The sequence below is a fragment of the Chiloscyllium plagiosum genome, chromosome 4 (genome assembly GCF_004010195.1).
Source record: "Chiloscyllium plagiosum isolate BGI_BamShark_2017 chromosome 4, ASM401019v2, whole genome shotgun sequence".
Lineage (NCBI taxonomy): Eukaryota > Metazoa > Chordata > Chondrichthyes > Orectolobiformes > Hemiscylliidae > Chiloscyllium > Chiloscyllium plagiosum.
The window spans coordinates 69,961,375-69,987,683 of NC_057713.1; the positions used below are offsets into that span (position 1 = coordinate 69,961,375).

The 26,309-nt window shown below is 41.2% G+C and overlaps 1 protein-coding gene across 8 annotated transcripts in view; it reads right to left on the reverse strand.

The window, feature by feature from the left end:
* The window catches only part of LOC122549113 (oxidation resistance protein 1-like), a 477,033-nt gene that overhangs the window by 154,476 nt on the left and 296,248 nt on the right, over positions 1 to 26,309 (reverse strand). The window contains exon 1 of one of the 8 annotated variants that reach the window (XM_043688404.1): positions 4,320 to 4,620. The exons of 3 other annotated variants lie outside the window; for them this stretch is intronic. Coding sequence is in view for 3 of the 5 variants with exons in the window: in XM_043688402.1 (XP_043544337.1) it covers positions 4,128 to 4,242 (115 nt within the window). In the remaining 2 variants the exon portion in view is untranslated. 4 more of the 8 variants (XM_043688402.1, XM_043688401.1, XM_043688403.1 and 1 more) reach the window with 4 other exon arrangements.

Below are 26,309 nucleotides of genomic sequence, written 5' to 3' on the forward strand. Positions count from 1 at the left end.
ATGAGGCTCCCAGCACAGAATTCCCTCTTTCTATTCTACGGACTCCTCTAAACGGTAATTAGTTCAGTCAAGAGACACAGTTTTGCAAGCATGCTGGCAGGCAGAGGTTTGAGTCCTCTGCATGGTACTGGAATTCAAGTCTATTGGGTGGGTTGATTTGATGTTCAAGTACCTCTGCACTGTGCAGAGGTTTGAGCTTTCTGTGTTTAACTGGGGTTTGGGTTTTGTGTGTTTGATTGGGGTCCAGGCCCCCGTGAGGAGTAAAGTGAGAAAGGGGTTAAAGTCCCCTAGTGGTGAAATTTGAGGCTCCAAGTCTTTGTTCTGGGGGAAAGAGTGTGGCATGGATTGCGGCGCCATGTGGTCCACTGCAAGGGCTTTGTCTTGTTAAGTGTAATTTCAGTGAGAGGATGCAAAATAAAAAATGCGGAAATTAAGGTTGTACTAATACTTGGGTCAGAAAAGACAGTTTCAATGTAAATTGAGCCGTGCTGTGAGTGTTTGATGTTTAAAAATTTTGGCTTGTTAAAATACTGGTTCAGAAAACTCTTAACTAACTGTTTTGCCTTGCATGAATCAGGATCTCAATTCAATGTGTTTTGTGGGCTAGGTAATGGGGCAGATTTTGTTTCTACACTGAAATTGTCCAATATTATGTCCTTTTTAAAATTATCAAACTTGTAACTTTAAAACAAATTGGTTGAGTGCCTTGAGCCCCTGATTTCTACAATGCCTGTTCCAAAAAAAATGTTGGGTCAGTGGTCAGGCCTAAACCAGATGGGAATATTGTATTACAATATCTTTGCTGCCGCTATGTTTTTAATGCAGAGTTTTCACAAAGAGAAGAGTACATTGAGTTTGATGTTTTGTTAAGATTTTAGAGAATATTAGAACTGGAGGCTGAGCTGTTTCAGTTCTGTTCATTATTGTTAAGACTTCATTGGCCCCCTTCATATTGCAAATTCAAAGAATGTTGATCTCTACCAAAGTTGCCACTGTAATTCCAACTGCTTTATTTGGGAAATTTCATTTGGAGAACATTTTTAAAATAGTCTGCATTTGTTTCCAACGAATATTTGAGATTTAAATCTGAACTGAAACTGCCTCTTCAATTGCTAAAGCACAGGAAGCATTTTGTTGTTTTCTTGCTGTTCCAGAATTTTGAAATACTTTTCCTGACAGCTTTCACATTCACCAAGTATCAATTTGTTAAAGGAAAATAATTTTTGAATAACCTGAATGGAGGCACCAGAGGATTTGATTTTAGGACTGTTGATTGTTGTTTGTAACTGATTGAATTGTTTAGGTAGTACAATTTAGAAGTTTATGGATTATATAAAACTTGATAATGTCATAAATAGTGAACAGAGTAACAGACTTCAGGAATTCAAAGAATGTTGAAATAGGCAGACAATTTAGTGTAGTTAAATGTGTGACTGTCTTCATGGTGATAACCACCTTGGCAGGGAAAATGCAAAGATACTTTCAGCAGCTAACATCGTCTCTAGAGTTTCTCCATTCACAGGTAAAGCATGCCTTCAGATCACCATCCACCCCTCCACAACCTGATCCAATCAGCTCCTCGGTCATGAACACGAAAAGTGAAGAAGCTAACAATAGTGAAGAGGAGGTCTGTACGCTTTTTGTCAGTGGCCTTCCTACAGACATTAAACCACCACAGTAGGAGCAGAAGCAAAGAATACCGCGTTCACCTAGCCTGCAGGTACAGCTGCTGCACTGCACAGTCAGATGTGCTGGTATCCACCATCTGAAGCATCTCCAGAAGGGTGGAAGTCTTTTCAGTTCTGTGAAGTATTTAACTGTCCTTATTAAAGAATTCAGATTTCTCTGAGGAGTGATGCGGGACAGACAGACTTTTGTTTTCAGATTGGACTTTACTGAAGGAGATTTTGGAGAACTGGCTTGTTTGCACTAGACTTGGAGGGAATGGAGTGGTCACCAAGGAGCGTGGATTTACGAACTTCACGGGTGAATTTGTTTTCCACATGGGAGGATTCTTCAAACTTTAATTACTATAATGGACTAGTAACTTTTGTTGTTATAATAATTGTATGCTGTGTGTCAATAACTTGCTTAAATACTGGCTGCCAAGTCTTATGAAAGCTGGTAATGCAATTGATTATCATGAAATGATAAGGAGGAAATGAGAATGTGTATAGGGTATAAGCAGGTAGGGAAAGAGTCAAGTTCTGAGTTTTGTGAAACAAGAGTTCAGTTGAGCATGCCTCAGATCAGACAATAACTTACAGTTAACAACAGGCTGCTGGAGGAAAGGATAAAAAGGTGGAAAAACATTGTGTAGAGCCATTTAACAATATTGGAAGCATTCAGTATGTCAAGTCAGTTTAACAAGGTGAAAATTACTCATTATGTGAAGACGGTTAAGTTTAAAAACATTCATTGTTTAACAGCAGGTGGCTTAATCTTTACTATTGACACTCGTTGATTGTAATGGTCACCCATTCAATATACATGTTGCGTTATCTGGATGCTCTTCCCTGCAAAATGATTATATAATTCCTTGAGAAACTGCTGTTCAAGTGAGAAGACCGAGAACTCATGTTCCTGTGCATATGGGCAATCGTTTTCTCTCCCTCCAGGGCTTGGAATAAAGAGGTAAAACTACTGTGGCTCTGAGTGGGGGGGGGAAAGGGATGACAGAGGAAAGCCTGCATCCAATGAATGAATAAACACAAAACATTTGCAGGTCCTTGGTCTTTTGTCTGCAGATGCTTCATTCCAAGTTGCTTCCTTGGCAGGTCATTTTGGTGATGGCTTTACACTCTCAAAGTAGAGATGGAATTTCTCAAACCTAATTCAACAAGAACAGGAATTGAACTTGTTCTAACTGGTGTCATTGTGATTTGCCATCTATCCAACTCACCCCCTATCCTGACAAAGAGGTCTTCAGATCATGAACTATTCTGCTTTGATTACTACCACCCCCCGCCCCCAGTCCCAGTCCCAGTATCTTGCATACATGGATGTGCTTTCCTCTGAGCTGGCCTACTTTCTGCTATTAACTCTAACTCTTCATCCATATCAATTCATTTTATTTACCTTTACCTTATGTTTGGGGCATCTTTACCATGTTCCACATTCTTCTCTTGTTTTTAACTGTATACAATCCATTTTCCACACTAGATAGCTGGTTTGCAATGCAGAATGATACCAACAGTATAGGTTCAATTCCTGCATCAGCTGAAGCATGTCTCTCCTTCTGAGGTGTGGTAACCCTTAGGTTAAACCACCTTCAGTAGTCTCTCTGTTATTGGAGAGGAGCCCTGTGATCCCCTGGGATTATGGGAACTTAATCTCTGGCTATGGTTTAGGTTTTTTTTTAAAGACAATTCACTGTGTCATATGCAGGTCAGAAGTAGAATGCTGTATTCCCCTCCTTAAAAACAAACGACCACGCTGAAATTATATTGTAAAATAGCAACCAGCGCTTCAATCAATTAAACTCAAATATCCAGTTCTTTCTTCAACGATGATACTTAATTGCAGTTTTTTTGTGTATGCGAATCGTACAGAGGACCAGCACACAATGTCCAGCAATTTGTGACGATCCCCAACTCAAAATAAAACTGCAGCTTTATAAATATATCAACAATTGCAGACGCTGTGTTAATATTCACCTTTCCGGATGCAGACCGTGGCGGGGTGGAGCCAAAGGGAAAGTGTTAAAGATTTAATTTGCCAACTGTTAGCATTCATTTCCCTATCACACGCACCTCCACGAAAAAAAAGGTAAAGTAGCAAATACGCAAAAGAAAGTATTAAATCTAAATGAATTAACCTAAACTCGAAACTATCGACACAGGGGAAGCAGCGCAATTTCAAAACCGGAGCCGAGTGTTGTAAATTTCCGCAGAATGAACAGCGCTTGCTCTCTTTTCCGAAAGACACCAGGCTGCTTTAAAAGGGAAAATAAATGAACAGACATCGAAGCAGCTCGGAAGAAACTGCAGAGCCCAGGGGAGGAGGAGGAGGAGTTCATCAGGACAGAGGGGTGACAATACAGCAGCCCCTAAGTCAGAGATGGGGAAACTAGGCAAAACTTTATGTAGACTTTGCCGGAGTTGGAGATAAGTTAGGGAATTACTTGCCGGCGGTAGTGGGCGGAACTGAGACTGGAGGCCCAGAGTCTGCAGCGTCCTTCAGCCAGTCCAGGAACTGTACCTCCCTGAAACCCCGAACAGATCCACTGCCCAGCCTCTCCATGATCTCAACACAGTAACCTCAGACTCACTGCCTTCCTGTCGCCATTTTTCACTTAAGCAACTAATAGTACTACGCACCAACTTCCGCTAGCCAGATCGTCGGAGAGCACGGCGGAGCGGACAGTGCATGTCGCCATCTGGAACTCCCGCTGCACTCATTCCGATGTTTTTACATGGTGCTTGGATGCCTCCAGATGACTTTTCTCAATAGTTACTCGGGAAAATATAGGGTTAAAACCTGTTCTAACTTTAAAATTGACTCCTTTACCCCAATCTTAAAATCCTCATATTTTACCCCGCCTTCTCACCTACTGCGCATTAATAGTCACAGCGCAGGAAACAGACCCTTGGATCCAACAAGTCCATGCCAAACATAATCCCAAACAAAACTGCATATTCCTGGCCCATATCCCTCCAAACTTTTCCTATTCGTGTATTTGGCCTTTAAATGTTGTAATTGTATCCACGACTTCCTCAGAAAGTTCATTCCACACTGGAAAACCCTCTGTATGTAAAAAAACTAATTTCTTTTAAAAATCTTTCTCCTCTCACCTTAAAATTGTGCCCCATAGTCATGAAATTCTTCATTTTAGAGAAAGGACTTGATATATACCACATTTATGTTATTAACATCTATCAGGTTCTATCTCAACTTAACATGCTCTAGTGAAAGAAGACCCAGCCTATCCAGCCTTTCTTTATGATTCAAACCTTTCATACCCGGCAAAATCCTGGTAAATCTCTTCTGAACCCATTCCAACTTGACAATATCCTTCCCATAACAGGGCAACCTGAACTGGTCTAAGTACAGAGGAACACAGTCGTGCAGTATTTTGTTCAGTTAATCAAATTCCGGATAATCAAATGCCAGATAGCATAGTTTAGCCGACCATTGGGATCTTGCCGGTTAATCGAAGTTCCTCTGTATTCCAGAAGAGATCTCACTGTTATCCTGTACAACCTCAACGTACTGTCCCAATTCCCATACTCAAAGAACTCAATAATGGCGGTGTACCAAATGCTTTTTTAACCATTCTGTCTATATGTGATAGGAGAAAGTGAGGACTACAGATGCTGGAGATCAGAGCTGAAAAATGTGTTACTGGAAAAGTGCAGCAGGTCAGGCAGCATCCAAGGAGCAGGAGAATCGACGTTTCGGGCGTAAGCCCTTCTTCAGGTCTATATGTGATGCAAACTTTAAAGAATTATGTACCTGCACCCCTTGGTCCCTCTGTTCTGCAATACTACCTAAGGCCCTACCGTTAATTGGATAAGCCGTACCCTTGTTTGTTGTACCAAAGTGCAAAAACTTGTATGTATTCAGATAGAACTCTGCCTGCCATTTTTCAGCCCATTGATCCATATGATCAAGATTCCTTTGTATTCTTAGTAAACCTTCCTTACTGTCTACTACACCACCAATTGTGGTGTCATCCACAAACTTCCAAATCATGCCTTCTATATTCTCATCCAAATCATTTATATAAATGACAAACAAAAGAGGACCCAGAACCGATCCCTGTGGAATACCGCTGGTCACAGGCCTCCATTCCGAAAAACAATCTTCCATATTAGTCTCTGTCTCCTGCCGTTAAGCTAATTATGTATCCAAATGGCAAATTCACCTAGAATCCCATGTGACCTAACGTTACCGATTAGTTAACCTTGCAGAACCTTATCAAGGACTTTACTGAAATCCAAATAAACAATGTCTACTGCTCTGCCATAATCAATCTTTTTGGTAACTTCTTCAAAAAACTCTGAGACATGATTTTCCACACACAAAACCATGATGATTATCCCTATCTAAATGTCCATATCTTTTATAATCACATCCAACAATTTACCCACAGAAGTCAGACTCAGTGCTCTATAGCTTCCCAGTTTCTCCCTGCAAACTTTCTTAAGCAAAGATACAACATTAGACACCTTACCCGTAGTTATAGATGGTGCAATTATTTCTGCAAGGAGTCTTATAATTTCCTCCTTTACTTCCTACAAAATGCTGGGACACATTAGATCAGGTCCCAGAGATTGTCCACCTTCACATTCTGTAAAACTTTCCGAAATTCCTCTTCTGTAATGTGAACCATTTTTAAACCATCAAAGTTTATTTTTCGGCATTCTCTAGACTCCATTTCTTTCTCCACTGTCAAAACTGATGCAAAATATTCATTCAGTATTTCTCCCATCTCATGGGGTTCAACACAAAGACGACCTCCTTGATATTTAAGAGGCCCTGCCATCTCTCTAGTTACCCTCTTGCTGTTGATGCATTTGTAGAATCTCTTTGGATTATCCTTAACCTTATCTGCCAATGCTATCTTATGTCCCTTCTTTGCCTTCCTGATTTCTCTCGTAATAATGCCCCCACACTCTATATTGATTAAGAGATTCAATTGAACAAAGATATCTATATCCAAAATTAGGTTCTCTTTTATTCTTGACGAGAACCTCAATATCTTTATTTGTCACGTTCCTTAATCTTACCAGCCTTATCCTTCACTCTAATAGAAACAAAATGCCTCTGAACTCTCATCATCACACTCTTGAATACCTCACACATGTCAGACTTCCTTTATCTGCAAACGGTCTACTCCAACCAACCTTTGAAAGTTCTTGTCTCATAACCATTAGAATTTGCCCTAGTCCTATTAAAAGCTTTAACTTTTATGGAAGGCTTATTCTTTTCCATAACCATTTTGAAGCAAATAGAATTATGATTGCGGGACCCAAACTGTTCCTCCACTTTTACTCCAGTCACCTGCCCAGCCTTATTGCCAGAAAGAAGATCTAGTTTTGTTCCTTCTCTAGTAGGAGCATCCCATATAATGGTAAAGAAAATTTTCTTGAGAGGATCTGACAGATTCTTCACCATCTAAACCTTTAACTCTATGGTAGTCCCAGTCAATTCAAATCCACCGACTCCCATAGCAACCTGGACTACACCTCTTTTACTCACAATTCCTCTGCCATCAACGCATCTGCACCCAGGAGGACCAATTCTACCATAGAACATCCCAGATGGCCTCCTTCTTCAAGGACCAAAATTTCCCCTCCCATGTGGTCGACGATGCCCTCCAGCGCATCTCCTCCACCTCCACCCTTGAAGCCCACCCCTCCAATTGCAACAAGAACAGAACCCCCCCCCCCGGTCCTCACCTTCTACCCCACTGACCTCCGGATACAATGCACCAACCTCCACCATTTCCGCCACGGACAAACAGACCCCACCACCAGAGATATATTTCCCTCCCCACCCCATCTGCATTCTGCAGAGACCATCTGCTCCTTGACTCCCTTGTTAGGTCCACCACTCCACTCCCAGCACCTTCCCTTGCCACCACAAGAAGTGGAAAACCTGCCCCACACCTTCGCCCTCACCTCCATCCATGGCCCTAAATGATCCTTCCATATCTGACATACATTTACTTGTAATTTCACACACGTCATCTACTGTGACCATTGCTCTTGGTGTTGTCTCCTCTATATTGGGGAAACAGGACACCAACTTGCAGAATGTTTCAGAGAACATCTCTGGGACACATGCACTAAACAACCCCATTGCCCTGTGGCTGAACATTTTATTTCTCCTCCCACTCCACCAAGGACATGCAAGTCCTGGGTCTCCTCCACCACGAAACTCTAGCCACCTGACACTTAAAGAAAGAACACCTTATCTTCTACCTTGGGACCCTCCAACCACACGGCATCAATGTAGATTTCACTAGTCTCTTCATTTCCCTACCCCCACCTTACTCTCGATCCAATCTTCTAACTCGGCACAGCCCTCTTGAATTGTCCCACCCGTCCATCTTCCTTCCCACCTACCCGTTCCACCCTCCTTTCTGATCTATCAACACCGACCCCCATCTCCATTTACCTATCGGATTCCCAGCTAACTTCCCCCAGCCCAACCCCCCTCCTATTTATCTTTCAATCTCTTAGGCCACCCCCTTATTCTTGATGAAAAGCTTATGCTCGAAACATCAACTCTCCTGTTCCTTGGATGCTGCCTGACTGGCTGTGCATATCCAGCATCTGCAGTCTTCAATTTCTCCTAGTCCCAGCCAATGTTTGGAAAATTGAAATCCTCCATTATTACAACCTTATTATGCTCAGAGATATCTGAGAGCTCTCTACATATTTGTTTCTCAATTTCTCTCTTATTATTGGGGGAGCCTATGGTACAACCCCATCAAAATTATTTTTTCTTTCTTATTTGTAATTTTTACTCATATATCTTCCCTAGGTACTGCAGTAATGTATTCCTTAATCAAAAATACCACACCTCCTCTATTTATGCCTCCTTTTCTATCATTCCTATAGCATCTAAAATCTGTAACATTGAACTGCCAGTCTTCTCTATCTCTCAGCCAAGTTTCTGTGATAGCTATGATGTCTCAATCCCATGTTTTTAAACATATCCTGAATTCATCAGCCTTACCTGTAAGACCCCTTGCATTGAAATAAATGCAATTTAGTTTTTCAGTGTTACTACATATTCTAACTCATTATCATCTTTCTTTTCTAATTGACTTCCTCTCCTTACATTCAGAACTTACTCCATCAATCCATTTACACTGCACTTAGAATTCCTCCACTTGCTTTCTCTATTAGTATGAAGTCTCCCATTATATCATGAGCAAATCTCCTTGCTAAAAATTGGTCCCTTTCTACTATAGGTTAGACCCATCTTTGTACAGATACTTTCTATCCCAAAAGACCTTCCAGTTGTCCAAAAACCTGAATCCCTCAACAATACACCAGCTCGTCAGCCATTGATTTACCTCCTTTAACCTTTTGTTGCTTCCTTCATTTAAGTTTGACATTGGAAGTAAATAAGAAATTACTACTTTTAAGGTTTTATGTTTTAATCTTCTACCTATCCTCTTAAACTCACTCTGTACTGCTTTACTGTTTTCCCTAAAATGTCATTCCTATCAATGAGTACAATAATTTCTGGCTTCTCAGTCTGACCTTTAACAATATGCTTGACAAGTTTAGAAATGTCATCAATCCTAGCACCAAGAAAGCAACAAACCATCCTAAATTTATGCTCACTGCCACAGAATCAGCTGTTTATGCGCTGACAGAAGAGTCCCCTTTAACAATAATTCTATTAAATCTTGTCAAACACTGCCTAATAACTGACTGGCTCTTCCATTTTCCTTGGACAGACTATCCCCTTCAACAGTTCCAAAAACTGAATGTCTATTTGATATAGAAATAGCGGCCAGAGACTTTAGAACTACCTTTTTACCTTTCCTGACAGTTACTCATCTATCTGAATGATCCTGCTGGGTAATAACTTTTCTAAATTAACCAGCCATCTTACTCTGTACCTTATATATGGCTTTAATAACAATATCTTTAGTCCACACAATCTGTCAAGTTACAGCATACTTTTATGGCAGTGGACATTCTGGAACCAGCTGTTATGGCCCAGAGGTTGGGCTGACACCAGTACACCATCAAAGCTTTACCTCCCATTTACCTCAGAAAGTTAAATTTATCTCAATTTCTGTCAAAGTGGCTTTGGGACTTTTCAGCATTTTACTTACTAGAATAGAGCAACTGAAACAGGCATGTTTTTTGCTATGGGTACTCCAACACTGACTTTGATTTGCTGGATAGTATCTGTTGTGATGGATTCTACCTTGAAAATCTGGCCAGAAAGGTCATGTGACAATAAATGGGCAAATTACAAGGATTCCAATGCAGAACAGAAGACTTCCAGCCTACATGTACATCATTGTGTGTTTAGATCGATCTGAATCTTCTACATCCTAGTGCAATCTCTGAGCTGTCTCTCTTTCTCTCTCATACACACGCACAACTTTTCCAGGTTTTTTTATTGCAGGAACAAGATGCTCCAGTCAGAATTTAGGTAAATTTTGCAATATTTCTCCATTAATGCGAAAGTAATGCTGGAACCTACTAGGTTTTTTGAAAACGGCATGAATGTACAGCTGTATGTGCTTTAATGTTATGACTCTGCTGAGTGTATTGTCTGACATAGAAAAAAAGTGCAAGGAGTTGCAAGTTACAGGTTCAATCCTTGCTCAGCCTTTTCTGTACAAATCCATAAGGAGACATCATCAACGAAAGGAAGCTCAAACAAAAATGCTCCCTTTTTGAAAGACAAAATGAACAAACTAGGGCGCATAGGACAGTAATTTAAAATTGAGATATGAAGGCACTTTTTTCTTCCAAAAGGTAGCAAATATCTGGAAGTCCCTACTGTAGAAAGCTGCGGAGACTAGATTATGGAAAGCATTTCACAATGAGGTATGTACATTTTGAAATATCAGGAAGTTGAAGGCTATGAGTTGCTGGCACAAAAGAAATGTTGAGGTCTGGGATAAACCAACAATGACCTTATTGAATGGCATGACAGGAATGAGGGGTCAAATGGCCGGTCTTTTTATTTATATTCTTTTGAACCTTGTTGACAGAACAGACATCTAGTTAGAGTGATCATTCTCATGATTAAGCTTGGACTCATGGTGGAAGTTAAAATCACCCACAACAACCCTGGTGTTTTAGCATCTCTCCATGATTGACCTATATATCTGTTCTTCTGTCTCTCACTGGATGTTCAAAGGTCTCTAGTACAATCCTATCATCATGACCGAATCTTTGTATTTCCTGAATTTACCCATACTGCTTTGTTGAATGAATTGTCCAATATGTCCTCTCTTCTTACAGTTGCGACAAACCCCCCCACCATTTTTACATCCCTCTCTATCATGACTGAAATATTAAAACCATGAAATGCTGAGCTGCCAATTTTGTCTTTCCTCAACCGAGAGTTGAATATAATTTTTCTATGTTGAAGATGTTGGACACAAAAATGGTACAGAAGTATCCTGAGTGGGGGATTTCAACGTCCATCATGAAGAGTGATTCCGCAGTAGCACTATTGATAGTGCCATTCAAGCCCAAAAAGACACTGCTGCTAGACTGAGTCGGTGTTGGGTTGAGGGGGAACCAACAAGGAAAAACATACGTATACTTATCCTTACCAATCTGCTTGTAGCAGATATACGTGTCCATTACAGTACTGCTAAGAGAGACCACGGAACAGTCCCTATTGAGACAATATCCTGCCTTCATATTGATAATACATTATATCTCATTGTGTGACAACATTACCATGCTCAAATGGGACAGATTAGGAGAAAGGTATACGGGAGATGTCAGAGGTAGGTTCTTTATGCAGAGAGTTGTGAATGCATGGAATGTGTTGCCAACGGTGGTGGTGGAAGCAAAATCATTAGGAATATTTAAGCGACTGCTGAGCATGCACATGGACAGCAGTGAATTGAGGGGTGCATAGATTAGATTAGATTAGATTACTTCGTGTGGAAACAGGCCCTTCGACCCAACAAGTCCACACCGAACCTCCGAAGAGCAACCCACTCAGACCCATTCCCCTATATTCACCTAACACTATGGGCAATTTAGCATGGCCAATTCACCTAACCTGCACATCTTTGGACTGTAGGAGGAAACCCACGCAGACACAGGGAGAATGTGCTAACTCCACACGGACAGATGCCTGAGGTGGGAATTGAACCCGGGTCTCTAGTGCTGTGAGGCAGCAGTGCTAACCACTGTGCCACCGTGCCCGGTTAGATTATTTTATTTTAGTTTAGGAATAATCCACAGCACAACATCGTGGGCCAAAGGCCCTGTTCTTCTCTTTAGGGAATTAAACTGTCATTACTTGGTCTGGCCTGTATGGAACTCCAGACCCGCAGCAATGTGATCATCACTTAACTGCCTCCTGGACAATAACATTGTCCTAGGTAGAAATGTCCACCTTTTGTGAATGAATATTAAGAAACAAATCTCACCCAATTTTGTGTCATCAGCAAATTTTGAAATGTTGCAAATGATCCTTCATCCAGGTAGATAATTTTTGTATATCATGAACACAAGCCCTGATCCTTGTGGTATTCCCCACTGGTCACTACCTGCAACTTGGAAAAAGATCCACTTATTCACACTCCCTGTTTTCTCTCTGTAAACTAATTCTTGATCCATGCTGATGTATTACCCACTATCCCATGTATTTTAAGTCTGCCCACTAACCTCTTAAGTGGGATGTTATCAAAAACCTGCTGAAAATCCAAAAAATGCCACATCCACTGGAGTCTCCCAGTGTTCTACCTTGCCAAAAAAATCCAGCAGTTTTGCAAAGCATAATTTGCCCTTCATAAACACATGCTGTTTTTGTCTAATCCTATGAAGGGGTTTTCAAATATTTCACTAAGAAACCAGAAATTGCTGGAAAAACTCAGCATGTCTGGTAACATATGTGGCGAAAAATCAGAATGAAGATCTCAGGACCAGTGTGCCTTTTTCAGAACTGATTGTAGCTAGAACGCATTTGGTGTATATATTAAACAAGGGTAGAGTGAAGGTGGAGGAATAAATGATAGGTGAAAGTGGAGCCTAGAGAGAGAAAAACAGTTGGGCAGACAAAAGGAATTAGTGAAGCTTAGTCTAGGAGAATGAGTTACTGCTATTTGGGAGCATTTCCAAACATTCTGTTATGACATCTTTAATAATGGACTCTTGTATTTTCTCCAACACTGATGTTTGGTGAACTAACATACAATTGACTATTTTTCTCCCCCTTTTTAAGTAGTGGGGTGACATTAGCTATCCTTCAAACTGTAGGAACTGCTCCAGAGTCTCTAGAATTTTGGAAGATGACCAAGATTGCATTCAATATTCCAAAGCCTCTTCCTTCAGTACTTTAGGATGCAGATCATGCTGATATTAATTTCCACAGTACTATTTTTCTATGAATACTGATTTATTTCAATCCCATATTCACACTTGATACTTAGTTCCCAAACACTTCTGTTATTTGTGCTTTCTTTTATGAAGACAGAATTCTTCAATTCTGTTGAATTCTTCTGCTATTCCTCAATTCCCCACTACAAATTCCCTGGATTCTGACCATAAGGGACCTATATTTGTCTTTACTAATCTTTTTTCTCTTCACATATTCAAAAAGATTTTACAGTCAGTTTCTATGTTGTTTACAATTTTACTCTCATATGCTATTTTCCCCTACTTGATCAATTTTTTTAGTTCTCACCTGTTGATTCCGAAATGCTCGCAATCTTCAGGTTTCCAGCTTTTGCTGGTAGCTTTACATGTCAACCTTTGAGATCTAAAGCTATGCCTATTTTCTTTTCTCAGCTATTGCTGATTCATTTCCATACTCTTATTTTTGCATCAGACAGAAATGAATAATTCTTGTAATGAATGCATGTCCTATAAATATGAAGCATTGCCTATTCACCAAAAGCCCCTTCTATAAGGTTCCCCACTCAAATTTTGCAATTCATGTCTTCTACCCTGATTGTTTTCTTTGTTTCGATTCAGGACCTTAGTTTCGAATTCAACTTCTTCACACTTCATCATAAGAGTTCTATCACATTATGACCACTCTTCTCCAAGAGAGCCCACAAAACAAGATTGTTTAATAATCCTTTTTCATCTCACAGTATCATGTCTACTGTTGATCTGAAAACAAACTATCATGTACACACTTCGGGAAATCCTGAAATGGTTTGATTTATTCAATCTATAGGTCATTCTGCTATAATGCGCGTTTCATTAACACAAATTTGCTGCAATATGATTGATGAATTGGGGGCACTGCTTCTGAAGTATGAACTTTTAATGTGATTATATCACCAACACTTTAAGCACTTTTTCTAAAACACAATTCTTCTATAACACATAGCTGCACACGAATGCAACCAGTGCGTTATAGAAGAACTACCTGCACATGTAAATTAAAGTCACCCATTACTACAGTAGGAAGCTTAGCGCATGTATCCCTGATTTCTTGTTTAATAACTTCTCTTAATTCTCCAGTATTGTTTTGGGCCTACAAACAAGCTCCAACAATTTCTTCTGCATCTTGATGTTTCTGATCTTCACTCCCGCAGCCATGTCTTTGTAATTGCAATTGTACCCTAATTGTTTATACTGAGTTGCACTGCTAATTCACGTACCTTATTGTGAATGCTCTGTGTATTAAAACACAATTCAAGAAAGAGTGTAAGGAGGTATTGCTAACTCAAGCCTAATCAGTTTAATATCAGAGCTGGTTAAGTTGTTAGAAATAATAACCAGGAGTTAAATGTGACAGGTCACTATTAAATGCCCTCTCCTCCAAACTTGCCAATGGAGAGAGGGCACAAAATACTGTCTGCTAAGAGACCAGGTGGCAAAGCAGAGAGGACCTTGGGATATTTAAGAGAAAATAGAGAAAGTGAAGTCACATGGTGTTCAGGGTGTTCTAGCTAAGTGGATAAAGAACTGGTTGAGCAACAGAAGACAGAGAGTCATAGTTGAAGGGAGTTTCTTGAAATGGAGAAAGGTGACCAGTGGTGTTCCACAGCGATCAGTGCTGGGACCAATGTTGTTTGTGATATACATAAATGATCTGGAAGAGAGCACTGTTGGTATGATCAGCAAGATTGTAGATGACACGAGTAGCAGAAAGCATAAGGGACTGTCAAAGAATACAGCAGAATATAGATAGACTGGAGAATTGGGCAGAGAAGTGGCAGACGGCGTTCAATCCAGGCACATGTGAGATGATGCATTTTGCCAAGTCTAATTCTACAGCAAATTATACAGTGAATGGAAGAGCCTCGAGAAAGGTTGATGAGCAGAGAGATCTGGGAGTTCAGGTCCATTGTACCCTGAAGGTTGCTGCACAGGTGGATAGAGTGGTCAAGAAGACATATGGTGAGCTTGCCTTCATTGGACAGGGTATTGAGTATAAGAGCTGGCAAGTCATGTTAAAATTGTACATGACATTGGTTCGGCCACATTAGAATACTGTGTACAGTTCTGGTTGCCACATTATCAAAATAATGTGGATGCTTTGGAGAGGATGCAGAGAAGGTTTGCGAGGATGTTGCCTGATATGGAAGGTGCTAGCTATGAAGAGAGGTTGAGTAGGTTAGGTTTGTTTTCATTAGAAAAAAGGAGATTGAGGTCTATAAAATCATGAAGGGTACAGACAGGGTAGATAGAGATAAGCTTTTTCCCAGGATGAAGTATTCAATAATGAGAGGTCACATTTTCAAGGTGAGAGGTGAAAAGTTTAAGAGGGATACACACGGCAAGTACTTTACACAGAGGATGGTGGGCAGCTGGAACATGTTGCCAGCAGAGGTGATAGAGGCAGGCACGGTAGATTCATTTAAGATGTGTCTGGATAGATGCATGAGTAGGTGGGGAGCAGAGGGATACAGATGCTTAGGAATTGGGTGACAGGTTTAGACAGTAGATTTGGATCAGCTCAGGCTTGGAGGCTGAAGGGTCTGTTCCTAGGCTGTAAATTTTCTTTGTTCTTTAAAATGTTTACATTGTGGTAGGAAGTCAATTAATACCCACTTAACAGTCTGATCCGAATGCCAGTGGTATGAAACCAGCAGCAAGCAGGCCTGTTGCCATGTCTGGCAAGTGAACCCATGCATGCTGTTTGTGGTCTCCTTTTGATGATGGAAGGAGATGAGGGCTTGTTAATTTAAAAACACTAGGTGTCTCACTAAGCAACTTGGCATCATTAAGGGAAGGAGGGGAAGTCTCCTCAGAACTGCACCACTACCGATGCTGACAACCTCCTGATTATTACCCCTCTGCCATTTCTCCCCTGTAATCCCTTCCTTCTGGCTGGGACCACTTGTAGGTGTTACCTGGGCAGCAACGACTACCTTCCTGGTGGAGCTGCTGAGTAAAAGAGCTGCCCAATTCTGATTGGTTGGCAGCTCAAAGTAGGCAGGACATCCTGCTCATGGGGTTTTGATCCCATAGAATATCCACTAAATGCTCTATTACCTGCTCATATTTTGGCAACCTTTCCCCAAAAATGTGATGTCTGGGAACCCCTGTCACCTCATTCAATCTCTGCCAACATATCTTCCCAAATTGAGGATTATGAAGTCACAAGTTCTGCACACTCTTTATATTCATCAACTGGGACTTGGCTACAGTGTTCCTCTGCCCCCACTCTTCACCAAATATGTTTTTTCAAAGAACAGACAAGAACCTAAAACATGACAGATGTCTAACCCGACCCTTCCACCACTCTTGCCACCAGTTCCTATGAAACACAAAGTGGATGGAAGCCAGAATCAATCGCCCACTTTGACAAAGGGTCAGTTAGACTCGAAACATCAGCTCTTTTCTCTCCTTACAGATGCTGCCAGACCTGCTGAGATTTTCCAGCATTTTCTCTTTTGGTTTCAATCGCCCACTTGTCAATTTTCAAATAAATAATTTATTTGATTTATTCTACAAACAGGTTGGGCAAGTGGTTGTCTTCAAACTGAGATAGGGGTCATTTAGCCTCCCAAAATATGCTGTTGTTGTGGCCATGACTATCTGCAATGAATCAGGTTTCCTGGAGCTCCATGTCCTGTAAAAGACTGATAGCAGACCACTTCGAGGAGAATGGCAATATTTAGATTGGTTGGAGTTGCACAGTTAGTTTCTCATTTTGCCCTTGCCAAACCAATGTGTATTATAATTCAGCTGAAACAATGTGATGTGGGATAGGTAACTATATAAACATGATGAAATGTGACCAAGAAGCAGGGTAGAGAATCTAGTGACCAGTAATAATCTGCAGTCAGGATACATTGCACGCTGATACATTCTTTCCAACACACTGTGGATACTAGAAGATATAAAGCAAAGGGTATAGTCCGACAGGTTTATTTCAAAGTTCAAACTTTTGTAGCACTGCTCCTTTGTCAGGTAGCTAGTGGGACAGGATCATAGGACACAGAATTTATAGTAAAAGATCAATGTGTCATGCAACTGATGCGATGTACTGAACAAACCTAAATTGCAGGTTGTCTTTAGAATGGGTTGCAGGTTTCGAATGATTAATATGTAAATCCCAGAACTTCATTCCAGTCACATTCCTGACGTAACTTAAGGTTTTATTAAAAAAAAGTTGACATCTCAGCTCAGACAATGCACTAAAGGTTGTGAGGTTAGAGTCCATCTGTATTCCAACCTTGAGTCAGACTGGTGCTGTTTCCAAAGTAAGGATTTATAAAATGTCACATGGACTGACTGCCTGCAAATACAAAGCTGCAAATGCAAATTCACTCCATAGACTTATATGCGTGTGTGTAGTCTCACACACTCACACACAAGCACACCTACATACACACTCTTACACATGATCACACTCACGCAGACTCTCATACACACACCCTCTAACAGGCATATATTCTGTCACACTCATACACACACTCTATCAAGCACACACGCATGCACACACATACAAGTCATGGAGTCACAGAGATGTACACCAAGAGATGTACAGCATGGAAACAGACCCTTTGTTCCAACTCATCCATACTGACCAGATATCCTAAACTAATCTAATCCCATTTGCCAGCACTTGGCCCATATCCCTCTAAACCCCTCCTGTTCATATATCCATCCAGATATCTCCTAAATGCTGTAATTATACTTGCCTCCACTGCTCCTCTGGCAGCTCATTCCATACACACACCATCCACTGTGTGAAAAAGTTGCCCCTTTCTTCTCTCACACTAAACCTATGGCCTCTAGTTCTGGACTCCCCCACCCCAGGCAAAAGACCTTGTCTATTTACCCTATCCATGCCCCTCATGATTTTGTAAACCTTCATAAAGTCACCCCTCAGCTTTTGACGCTCCAGGAAAACAACCCCAGCTATTCAACCTCTCCCGAAAATTCAAATCCTCCAACCCTGACAACATCCTTGTAAGTCTTTTCTGAACCCTTTCAAGTTTCACAACATACTCCGATAGGATCTATGAAGTGAATTGCATTTGCAGATTTGTATTAGAGATATATTCTATTTTGTTCAAAAAACACACAATCTATAAGTAGTCAGTCCATGTTACATTTTATAAATTCATACCTTGAACATAGAATCAGTCTGTCTCAAGGTTGGAATACAGAGAGACCTTTGATGCATTGTCTGAGCTGAGAAGTCAACTTTGTTTTATAAAACCTTAAGTCATCTCGGGAATATGACTGGAAAGAAGTCTTGGGATTTGCATATTAATGAACTGAAACCTGCAATGCATTCCCAACTGATTAAAGACGTAACAGCAATCTAGGTTTGTTCAATATATTGCATCACTTGTATGACACATTGATCTTTTACTATAAATTCTCTTTCCTATGATCCTGCCCCACTAGCTACCTGATGAAGGAGCAGTGATCTGAAAGCTTGTATTTTGAAATAAACCTTAACCTGGTGTTGGACCTTAACCTGGTGTAGTGTGATTTTTAACATAATTTTGACTGTCAGTTGCAGAACACTCCTTGTTTCAGTTCGATTCCTGCCAGGTTGCGGTGCCTTATTAATGTACTGCTGGTGTTCAAAATCATAAGGAGTCTTGAGAGAGTATATAGAGAAATCGGAACCATGAATGGAAGGATGGAGAGCCAGAAGATAATGATTGAAAGCAATTGGCAAATAATGACAATACAAGGAGGAACCTTCTTTATGTAGTTCGTGGTTTAGAAGTGAAAATAAGTGCCTAGAATTATGGTGGAGGAAGATTCAATCAGGGCTTTCAAGACAGTTTGATCAGAAACCAAAATAAAAAGGGAAATTGGGGAAAGGGCAGGGGAATTAGATCAACTGGGTTATGCTTGTGTGACATGGTGGTATTCTATGCTGGAAATAGTCTGTCATTTTATACTATTAGAAGAAAAATCAGAGGATGCCTGAATAGAAATAAAAACACATGACCATATGGACTGATTTTTTCAGAGCGTCCTTGAATCAAATTTACTGGTTTTAGAAAATGATAGAATTATGATAGAGCGACTGGGCTTGTATACCCTTGAGTTTAGAAGGCTGAGAGGGGATCTGATTGAGACGTATAAGATTATTAAAGGATTGGACACTCTGGAGGCAGGAAGCATGTTTCCGCTGATGGGTGAGTCCCGAACCAGAGAACACAGTTTAAAAATAAGGGGTAGGCCATTTTTTTGATTACTTAGATTAGATTACTTTATAGTGTGGAAACAGGCCCTTCGGCCCAACAAGTCCACACCGACCCGCCGAAGTGCAACCCACCCATACCCTTACATTTACCCCTTACCTAACACTACGGACAATTTAACATGGCCAATTCACCTGACCTGCACATCTTTGGACTGTGGGAGGAAACCGGAGCACCCGGAGGAAACCCACGCAGACACGGGGAGAACGTGCAAACTCCACACAGTCAGTCGCCTGAGGCGGGAATTGAACCCGGGTCTCTGGCGCTGCGAGGCAGCAGTGCTAACCACTGTGCCACCGTGCCGCCCACAACAGAGTTGAGGAGAAACATCTTCACCCAGAGAGTGGTGGTTGTGTGGAATGCTCTGCCCCAGAAGGCTGTGGAGGCCAAGTCTCTGGATACTTTCAAGAAAGAGTTGGATAGAGCTCTTAAGGATAGTGGAATCAAGGATTATGGGGATAAGGCAGGAACAGGATACTGATTGAAGATGATCAGCCATGATCATAATGAATGGTGGTGCTGGCTCGAAGGGCAGAATGGCCTACTCCTGCACCTATTATCTATTGTCTATTGGATCAGCACAGCATAGAAAGAGGCCATTCAACCTTTCCCGATGATACTGACTCCTTTGGAGTTATTCCCAATTGCCCATTCTTTTTCAATAATTTGCCTCCTTCTAGATATGTATTTTATCTAATTTTATTTTGTAGTAGATTATTGAATCTATATTCACCAGCTTATAAATCAGTGCTTCCCAAACCCAAGCACTGCAGTACTGAGCACTGGTCATTTTATTTAAGGAAAGTTTTATTTAAGTAGATGAACAAAATGTTTACTCGATTAATACCTTATACTTTGACGAAAGTGGACAGGTTGAGATTGTAGACACTTATGTTTACAAGAGTTAGAAGTGACTGAATTGAAAAATATAAGATCCTGAGAGATGTTGACAGTGTGAGTGGGAAGAGGATGTGGAGAGTCTAGAACTTGGGGTCACTATTTGAAATTCAGGGGGTTGTCCATTTAAAACAGAGATGAGATAAATTTTCTTTTTCTCAGAAGATTGAGAGTCTTTGGCAATCTCTTCCTGAAAGGGTAATGGATGTAGAGTCTGATTATTTTTAAGGCAGAGGTGGATACATTCTTCGTAAGCAAAGGGATGAAAGGTTAATGGGGGTGGTCAGGAATTTGAATTTAAGGCTACAATCAGATTAGTTAGAATCTTATTGAATGGTGAAACAGGCTCGAGGAAATGAATGGTCTACCTCTGCTCCTTGTTTATGTGTTCCTTTGTAAATTCTAAATGCATCAAACACAATTCAGGCTTGTGTTATTTCTCATTCTTCTGTCTTACACCTGTCCATCTGATAATCAACCTCTGTCTCTAATTCCTTAACATCTTTATAATATCTCTGAAACCGCCTTTATGAAATTTTCAAGACAAAAGGAAGATATTGCACATGATGGAAATCTGAAATAAGAACAAAACTGTGAAAAACCTTAGAAGCTCAGGCAGTATCTGTGAAGAGAAACAGAGTTAATGTCTAAGATTGTCAACGTTTCATTTGAACTGAGGAAGAACAGAAATATTAGCATTTTAAGGACAATGAAAGGGGGAGGAGAACAAACGAGATGGTCATAATAGGGTTAATACCAAAGGAAATTAGCTGTGGGCCCTGTGAGGTTGGCTGACTAATTGACACCCAGGGCACATGGAGAGGGCATAGTGGGAGCACAAACACAGGCCTCCTGAGAAAGGGGCAGCAGCTTTTATACACCAAAAAATAATTGCTATGTCACTCTGGTGTGGTTCTTCAGTGATCCCAGTGCTCCACCAGAGCTCAGGTTGCTGGAATGCTGAGTGCAAGTATCCACAGCTATAACGGCTGCAAATAGAGCCAGCAGCAGTCCACGATTGCACATCTGCAATATAATCTTGCAGCAATCTAAGACTGTTCTGCCCCAATCCAATCTTGAAGCTCTGCAATCCAATCTGCAGCAGTCCAAGATGGCATATCTGCAATCCATCCTGCAGCAGTCTCAGCCTGCAAAACTCCGATTCAATCCTGTAGCAATCTAAGCCTGCACAGCTGCAGTCCAGGTTGCATGGCTGCAAATTTAGATTGCATGGTTACATTTCCAGCCCAACTAGATATAGCCCCAGTCTGCATTTCTGCACTGCAAGTCTGGCATGGATACAAAACAAGATAGTACGAAGCCACACCAGACTTAGGCTGCCGATATGCTGGCAGGGCTGCAAACCGAAACTGAAATAATTCCACATAGGCTGGTATCCTATCACCAAATCACCTTATATTTATATTAGCACTTGACACTGACTTAGCTTACTCAGAATCAGCTCTCACAGTAAACAGGATGTCTGATACTCCAGCTTTTATCCATCAGCCAAGGCACCCTGATTGGTTCAGGATAACAGTCCCAATCAGGGAACTCATATTCTCGTGGAAGAATTTAATTCTTTTCTTCAGGCAGCAAAGGTGTTGAGATGGTGATATCTGCCGTGTCCATTTCAAATTCAGAGGTATCTTTAATGCTTGATGGAGAAGTGACTCTAAGGGTTCCGGAACAGTTAGAAAGGCTGTTGAGGAGCCAGGCACATTTTGCTCCTGTACTGTTTGCAAGTTTGCAGCTTTCATATGGTCCACATTCTTTTGCAGGGCCATTGATCTACCCAAAATTTGTACATATGACCTTGGGTCAACCATGCCTCTTATCCATACAGGGCTGTTTCTGTGGTTCACCAAACTTCATACCTTGAAGTAAACTGTCTCTCTTATTTAACAAAGTCTTGTGTCTAGAACTGACATTCCTGATGTTATTTCACCTTCTCTTCCTGGTCTGGGAAGATCAGATTTAACCTGGTGTTGGGTCTTCTCCCCAGTGGCAACTCTGCTGGAGCTATTCCTGTATTTGCATGAGGGGTGGTTCTATAATCAAATAGAGCCGGGATAGTTTGGGATCTAATGAAGCTGCAAACTGTCGTTTTAAGCCTGCCTTCAAAGTTTGGACTGCTGTTTCTGCCAGACCATTGAATGATGGATGATAATGCAGGTATCCTCATTCAAAACCTGTACGATTTGATGTTGAAAGACTGTCAGGGAGGCCAAATAGGAAATGAGGGTGCATTTTGGACTGTAGGAGGAAACCCACGCAGACACAGGGAGAATGTGCTAACTCCACACGGACAGATGCCTGAGGTGGGAATTGAACCCGGGTCTCTAGCGCTGTGAGGCAGCAGTGCTAACCACTGTGCCACCGTGCCCGGTTAGATTATTTTATTTTAGTTTAGGAATAATCCACAGCACAACATCGTGGGCCAAAGGCCCTGTTCTTCTCTTTAGGGAATTAAACTGTCATTACTTGGTCTGGCCTGTATGGAACTCCAGACCCGCAGCAATGTGATCATCACTTAACTGCCTCCTGGACAATAACATTGTCCTAGGTAGAAATGTCCACCTTTTGTGAATGAATATTAAGAAACAAATCTCACCCAATTTTGTGTCATCAGCAAATTTTGAAATGTTGCAAATGATCCTTCATCCAGGTAGATAATTTTTGTATATCATGAACACAAGCCCTGATCCTTGTGGTATTCCCCACTGGTCACTACCTGCAACTTGGAAAAAGATCCACTTATTCACACTCCCTGTTTTCTCTCTGTAAACTAATTCTTGATCCATGCTGATGTATTACCCACTATCCCATGTATTTTAAGTCTGCCCACTAACCTCTTAAGTGGGATGTTATCAAAAACCTGCTGAAAATCCAAAAAATGCCACATCCACTGGAGTCTCCCAGTGTTCTACCTTGCCAAAAAAATCCAGCAGTTTTGCAAAGCATAATTTGCCCTTCATAAACACATGCTGTTTTTGTCTAATCCTATGAAGGGGTTTTCAAATATTTCACTAAGAAACCAGAAATTGCTGGAAAAACTCAGCATGTCTGGTAACATATGTGGCGAAAAATCAGAATGAAGATCTCAGGACCAGTGTGCCTTTTTCAGAACTGATTGTAGCTAGAACGCATTTGGTGTATATATTAAACAAGGGTAGAGTGAAGGTGGAGGAATAAATGATAGGTGAAAGTGGAGCCTAGAGAGAGAAAAACAGTTGGGCAGACAAAAGGAATTAGTGAAGCTTAGTCTAGGAGAATGAGTTACTGCTATTTGGGAGCATTTCTAAACATTCTGTTATGACATCTTTAATAATGGACTCTTGTATTTTCTCCAACACTGATGTTTGGTGAACTAACATACAATTGACTATTTTTCTCCCCCTTTTTAAGTAGTGGGGTGACATTAGCTATCCTTCAAACTGTAGGAACTGCTCCAGAGTCTCTAGAATTTTGGAAGATGACCAAGATTGCATTCAATATTCCAAAGCCTCTTCCTTCAGTACTTTAGGATGCAGATCATGCTGATATTAATTTCCACAGTACTATTTTTCTATGAATACTGATTTATTTCAATCCCAATGTTATTATCTCAGTAACATACAGGGAGGTAATGAGCTGAAAATGTGTTGCTGGAAAAGCGCAGCAGGTCAGGTCAGGCAGGGCTTCTTCAGGAGGGCTTATGCCCGAAACGTCGATTCTCCTGTTCCCTGGATGCTGCCTGATCTGCTGCGCTTTTCCAGCAGCACATTTTCAGCTCTGATCTCCAGCATCTGCAGACCTCACTTTCTCCTACAGGGAGGTAATGCCAGGTCGACATGTTAATGCAATATCTTGCTTGGGATCCTAATTTGACAACACCTTGACAGTTGTTTCTTCACTTTCCGAAAGCTATGGCTAGGCTACGTGACCAATTCTAATACGCTTTTTAAGACTTGATGCAAAGGTGCCAGGTTATTTATGAACTTTCCATAAAAAATCACCATCCTAGGGAAGACCAGTGCAGACGTGAGAGGCAGGACTCCCTTGATCACCATCACTTTATTTTCTGATGGGTACAAGCTGGTCTTATCAGCTCTGTAGCCCAGGTGGGTCACTTGGGGTGCTTAGCATACACATTTTTCCATTTCCTGGCATATGTCCACCTGGCAGAAATATCTACAAGCTATGTCCAAGTCCTCTAAGTGCGTCTTATTGGTCTTCCCAGTTATTAGCATGTTACCTAGACAAACAGTGACCTTGGGTAGACATGTAAAATGTTCTCCATTGTCTGCTGAAAAATTGCAAAGGCTGACAATACCCCAGATGGCAGTCTCATTTAACGCTTATGGGTATTAATTGTACCTCATGTCCAGCTTCATGATGGACAGATGTTCTGCCAGTTTTGTATACAGGTAGTTCTCATTTTATGCACTTTTATTAAGTGCAATTTGTCTGTAATACGATTTGTGAATTGCTGACCTTTTTTATAAATGAACTTGAGTTCACTGTTACAAGATTCTCATCCCCGCACTAGGTGTTGTTATGCGTGAAGGACTGGACTCTGCGTCAGTATCACATGATCACTGCACTCATGTATTTTCTCGTAAAGAGCTTCATGAAAGGTATTGTGAAATGTTTGTGCCAATGGACTTGGAAAAGCATCATGAAAATGTCTCTACAGCCTGAGGACAAGAAGCTGGGAGCAATCTGTTATTTAAAACTTAAAGAGTTGAGATAGAGCGAAATTTCACTGAAATTTACTAACAATAAAAGGACAATGTTGAGGAGCAGTTTGAAATTTGGCTTTATTGTGTGTACTAAGAACTTTTTTGCTCCCTTTTTGTTTAATAAATATGTTTAAATGTTGAAGACTATCTGCAGATGAATGCAAATCTGTTTAAGTGGCTGATTAATATGGTAACCAACTGCAAAACAAATACCAATACAAGGGCTTGGAAATGGTCAGTCAGCTGCTCAGAGTGGTCAGAGTCAAAAAACTCTGCACATAGTAGGTGAGGGAGACAAAGGTGGCACACTATTACTTTTGGTGCATGTGTGGAAATGTCCTGGGGGGGTGAGTAGGCTGCGCAGAAGAGATTCAGAGTTTAGTCAGGATGAGATGTTACCGAGGATGAGACTGAGTGGGGAAAATGTTGCAGGAAACAGTGGGTAAAGTAGCAAAGATAGAGTGAGTGTGAGGTATCAGCAAGAAGAGGTGGCACTTTCAGAGTGGAGAAGGTCATTAATCTTCTTCCTACATTCTGTGCATTCCTTCAGATGGTTGAGACTGTACTAGCCTGGATGGTAACCCTGGTTCAGATTGGTGTGGTTCCAGTAGAATGGCATACTCTGTTGGCTTGGAAGAAAATGACACCCTGTCTTTGCACTTCCCCATCCCCATCAGCAGCATCTCCATGTACTTGCCCACAAAAGGAGGCACCAATTTTCCACTGTCTGCCATGTTCAGGGCCAACGTCAGGACCATGCAGGGCACTTCTGAACTGACAGCTCTTGTCTGGGTGCACAATATCCTTTTAAAGACAATGATGCACCACAGATGTTGGTCAATCCTGGGATATCCAGGAAGGGATGAGTTGTTTTGGAACTGGCACTTGGTAGAATGGTGTTAGAATGTTTTAGAGCAGCACCAAAAGGTGGGGTAGTAATAAATCAGGTGGGTTTTGTTAAATAAGGGGATAGATGTCCCCAAGGATCATGATGTGAAATCTTCCAAAAACCTTCACAAAACTGACACTTAGCAAAATAAATTAAGATTCTGGATTAGTGGTGCTGGAAGAGCACAGTAGTTCAGGCAGCGTCCGAGGAGCAGTAAAATCGATGTTTCGGGCAAAAGCCCTTCATCAGGAATACAGGCAGAGAGCCTGAAGGGTGGAGAGATAAGTGAGAGGAGGGTGGGGATGGGGAGAAAGTAGCATACAGTACAATAGGTGAGTGGGGTGGGGAAGAAGGTGAGAGGTCAGAGTGGAGGATGGGGAAGGTAGCAAAGTATACAATGGGTGAATGGGGGTGGGGATGGGGGTGGTAGGTCAGAGACGAGGGTGGAGTGGATAGGTGGGAAGGGAGATAGGCCATTAGGACAGGT